Consider the following 3,601-nt stretch of genomic DNA (forward strand, 5'->3'; position numbering starts at 1 on the left):
CATGGACGGGACATGATGGAGAGATCTTGGCATGTGGGTAGGTGTACTGATGGGTGGTGCAGTGATGGGTCTATCACTGTCCACCTCGGCGACGAGTCTGTCCCCTCAGCGGTGGGTCTGTCACCGTGTCCCGCCCCGTCAAGGCTGTGGAATGACACACGACGGGGACACGCAGAGGGTTCAGGACCCCGTGGGCTGTGGTTCCCGGGTCTGTCAGAGCTGGGGGCGGGGCGGGGGAGCGGTCAGGGCGTGCCGAGCCCTCCCTCTCCGGTCTATAAGCGGGAGGCGGCGGAGCGGGCGTGGGTCCCGCGGGCGGCGATGGCGCTGCGCTGCCTCCTGCTGCTGCTCTGCGGAGCCGCGCTGGGACCCGCCGTGCATCTCGACTTCGCCGAGCACCGCAGCCAGGCCGCCAAAATCAAGGTCAACCCCCGCGGAAACCTCTGGGCCACAGGTATCGGACGGGGGGGGGGGGTCGCAGGGACAAGCGGGATGCGCGGGGCACAGCGACCTCCTGCCTCCCCGAGCGCCCGGTCCCTGCCTGTGCGGAGCCCCCTGCTCCCCCCCGTGCCCCGCGGGCGGAGGGGGATCCTGGCAGGACTGTGGTGGGCAGGGGGAGGCCACGGCAGGGGTGAGGCCACCTGCACCCGCATTCCCGCGAGACAAGTCCGGCATCCCTGTGTGGCAGGTCTAGCATCCCCGGGTTAGCAGATCCAACGCCCCAGGCAACTGACCGGTCCGGCATCCCCGGACATGTCTGTAACCCCGGAAATCCTGCCGGCAGAAAGTTTCCCCAAAATCCCCAAAAGTCCCGTGGAATGAGGACCTGGGATTTCTAGATTTCCCTTGACTCAGCTGATTTGGGCACTAGGTCGCTCAGTGCCGGCTGAGCCGGAGCCCTGGGTCCCCGCGGACACACGGGGCGTGGTGTTGCAGGTCACTTCATGGGGAAGAAGAGTGTCACGGGGTCCCCGCACCTGGAGTCGCCGGAGGAGCCTGCAATGCCGATGGTCTTCGGTCCCTCCCTCCGAGCCTTGCTGGAGGACATGATGGAACTGCTGACCCGGGAGCTCCTGAAAATCCTCTTGCAGGAAAGACTGTTGGATGAGAACCAAGGGAAATATGACCTCACTGACCAGGTGAATATTGACTAAGCTGAAGGGAGACGCTCAGAGCTGGGAGGTGGTGGAGCCATGCTGGAGGTGGGAGCCTCTGCACAGCTGCTAGAGGTGCATCCCTCCTCTTTTCGCTTCTCTTAATTCCCCTTAAACCACTCCTTAAGACCAGCCAGAAGAGGGCAGAGGAGAAGTGTCCCGAAGGCCACGTCTGGCTGGGCAGTGAAAAAAAGTCCCGGGTGCTTGGGAAGGGTGTGAGGATGAACAAGGAATGCTGCAATGGAGCTGTGGCAGTGGTGATTTCCAGCGCAGGGGTTGTTAATAGGCACCTGGATCTTCCTCACCCAGATGCAAAAGAGAATGGTGGCCGCTATTGCTGCCGTGAAGAAGGGACGGGGAAATCCTTTTTCTCTTCTTATTTCTGCAGAGAGAGATCAAGAGGGACATGGGATGGGAACGGAAAGGCATGTGTCAAGCAAAGAGCTTTGGGCTTCCTCTGCCCCCATCTTGGCTCTGTGTCACTGTGGTTGGGGTCCCTCGTTACTGAGGGGCACAAAGCCTTGCAGAGGGGAGGTGTGTGCTGCTGCAGAGCAGGTTTTGGGGAGCAGGGAGTGCGCAGGAGCTCCAGTAATCCCGCTGTGTATCAGCAGATCCTCAGGCTCCTCAGAGTGTCTTTTACCTTGGAGCTCACCCAGCTCCTAGTACAAAACTTACCCCTGGGAGCAATGCACAGACACAGATGCTCAAGCAGGATGTGGAAGTGGAACTGCTCAGTCCACAGATGGAGTTACTCAGTCCATGTGGCTCTGCTGGTCTGTTGCCTCCTGCACGATTCCCTGGTGTCTCACCCTTTCTAACCAGTGCAGGAAGTAACCAAGAGCCTAAAAGGGATGAAATCCTCTTAGATGTGTCCCACTTGTGCTGTCCCACTGAGCCAGGAGCTTGAGGAGCTATCCACTAACACTGCACGCAGGTAAAGCTACTCCTGCTATCCAGGGATAGGCAGGGCTTGCTCCTCTTTGCTTTTTTTGGGAAGGCACAAGTGGAGCAGAGTTGCAGGGCTGTGAGCCTGAGTGCCACTGATTGTTCAAGCACCTTCTTGACTTACTTTCAGCAGATTAAGGCAAACTGAGGCTTTCCTAGATAGCTGGTCCCATTGGGATAGAGGTGAAGGTACAGCTGGGCATGGCTGAAGGCACCAGCCCACCTCACTCCCTGTAAGATGTTGTGCTGCTGCAAACCTTGCTTCTCAGATACAGCTGAAAGGGTGGGGGGGTACTGGACCCTTTTCCATCCTCCCTGGGGAGCTCTTGAGCAGGAGGGCACTTGCTGAGAGGATGGGAGAGCTGGTGGAGGTGCTGCCCTGCCTCGTTGAGGTGAGCATGTGGTGTGAGTTTTGTAAAAGTGAACCCTGTGGCTCTTCCCGTGCAGGTAAATCACACAGTCACTGCTCACATTGCAGATGTGCCTGGGAAAAGGCTGCCCCGAGCTACCTTAGGTGCCAACTGGGTCTTGGTGCCCTACCAGCCCTGCCGGTGCTCATTCCCAGTCGTACTGTCACTGTGTTGGTGAAGTTTCCCTCTGATGTCTGACAGCTGTGTTCCAGCCCTTGGAGCTCAGGTGGGAGGCAGGAGCCTTCTCATGGGCTGTCCCAAGCCACCCCTGGAAGTGCCATCACACTCCAACATGGGACATTTGTCCTGTCTGCTGCCCTGTGGCACTCAGCAGGTGATCTCAGTGGGACACAGAGCCTGGTGTCTCACCATTTTGCCTTGTTTTGTAGGAGACTGGGCTTTTAACAAAGGTGCTGGAGAAGTACTTTTCAAACTGAAGAGGTGCAGCTGGGGAGGATGAGATCTGCAAGGTCAGCTATGCGTGGTGAACTGAGGAGAGCATCGTCCTTGTGGATTTCTATAGCAACATTTTATTTATTCTTTCTGTAATATTGTTAATAGTGGCTGTGTGTATGAAAAGTGGAGCCTCTCTGTACAGCTCCTGTATGTTTTGTGTGTTCTTGATGTCTGATGTGCCCCTGTGAATAAAGCTGGCTCTTTGCACAGACTCCTCTTTGGGGTGGGAGGGCAGACCCCAGGGCTCATGCAGGGACAGTGGGGACTTGGGAGCACCTTGATGGGGGTTGGAGGGAAGCTCCTGGCTTTCAACAGCCAGGAGGGGTTGGATTCAGTCCCTGCAGCCTCTGCTGGCTGAAGGAGACCCAAACATGACAAAATAGCACACTTGGATGAGCTGATCACACCACTCACTACTGTAACATCTTTGTGATCCTTTTTACTTGGAATACCACCAGCAAAATCTTGTCATGGCAGTAGTGGGATTTTGAGCTCAAACAGGGTCCCTACCTCATGGCACCCCAGGCTTAGCTACAGGCTTGTTGGCATTGGCTGTACCATTAAACAATCAGACCAATTATGAGCCTGCTTTGGGATGTTCACTTACCTTGTGCACATAGTTAAACACTCATGTGGGCA

General features: G+C 56.8%; 1 protein-coding gene across 1 annotated transcript; it reads left to right on the forward strand.

The window, feature by feature from the left end:
* Window positions 1-228: 228 nt before the first annotated feature.
* NMB (neuromedin B) lies at window positions 229-3,173 on the forward strand. Its single transcript, XM_027657806.1, has 3 exons — window positions 229-451; window positions 934-1,136; window positions 2,896-3,173. Exons 1-3 carry the CDS (start codon window positions 319-321, stop codon window positions 2,941-2,943), a joined length of 384 nt encoding a protein of 127 aa, XP_027513607.1. The 5' UTR covers window positions 229-318; the 3' UTR covers window positions 2,944-3,173.
* The last annotated feature ends 428 nt before the right edge of the window (window positions 3,174-3,601 follow it).

The sequence above is a fragment of the Corapipo altera genome, unplaced genomic scaffold, assembly GCF_003945725.1.
Source record: "Corapipo altera isolate COAL_440 unplaced genomic scaffold, ASM394572v1 308, whole genome shotgun sequence".
NCBI classification, from domain to species: Eukaryota; Metazoa; Chordata; class Aves; order Passeriformes; family Pipridae; genus Corapipo; species Corapipo altera.

Excerpts from the sequence above, each read along its gene's own strand:
- NMB (XM_027657806.1), top strand. The coding sequence starts at position 319 with ATGGCGCTGCGCTGCCTCCTGCTGCTGCTCTGCGGAGCCGCGCTGGGA. Across the intron at positions 452-933 it reads CGGAAACCTCTGGGCCACAG|GTCACTTCATGGGGAAGAAG; the intron begins GTATCGGACGGG and ends GTGGTGTTGCAG. Across the intron at positions 1,137-2,895 it reads AATATGACCTCACTGACCAG|GAGACTGGGCTTTTAACAAA; the intron begins GTGAATATTGAC and ends CTTGTTTTGTAG.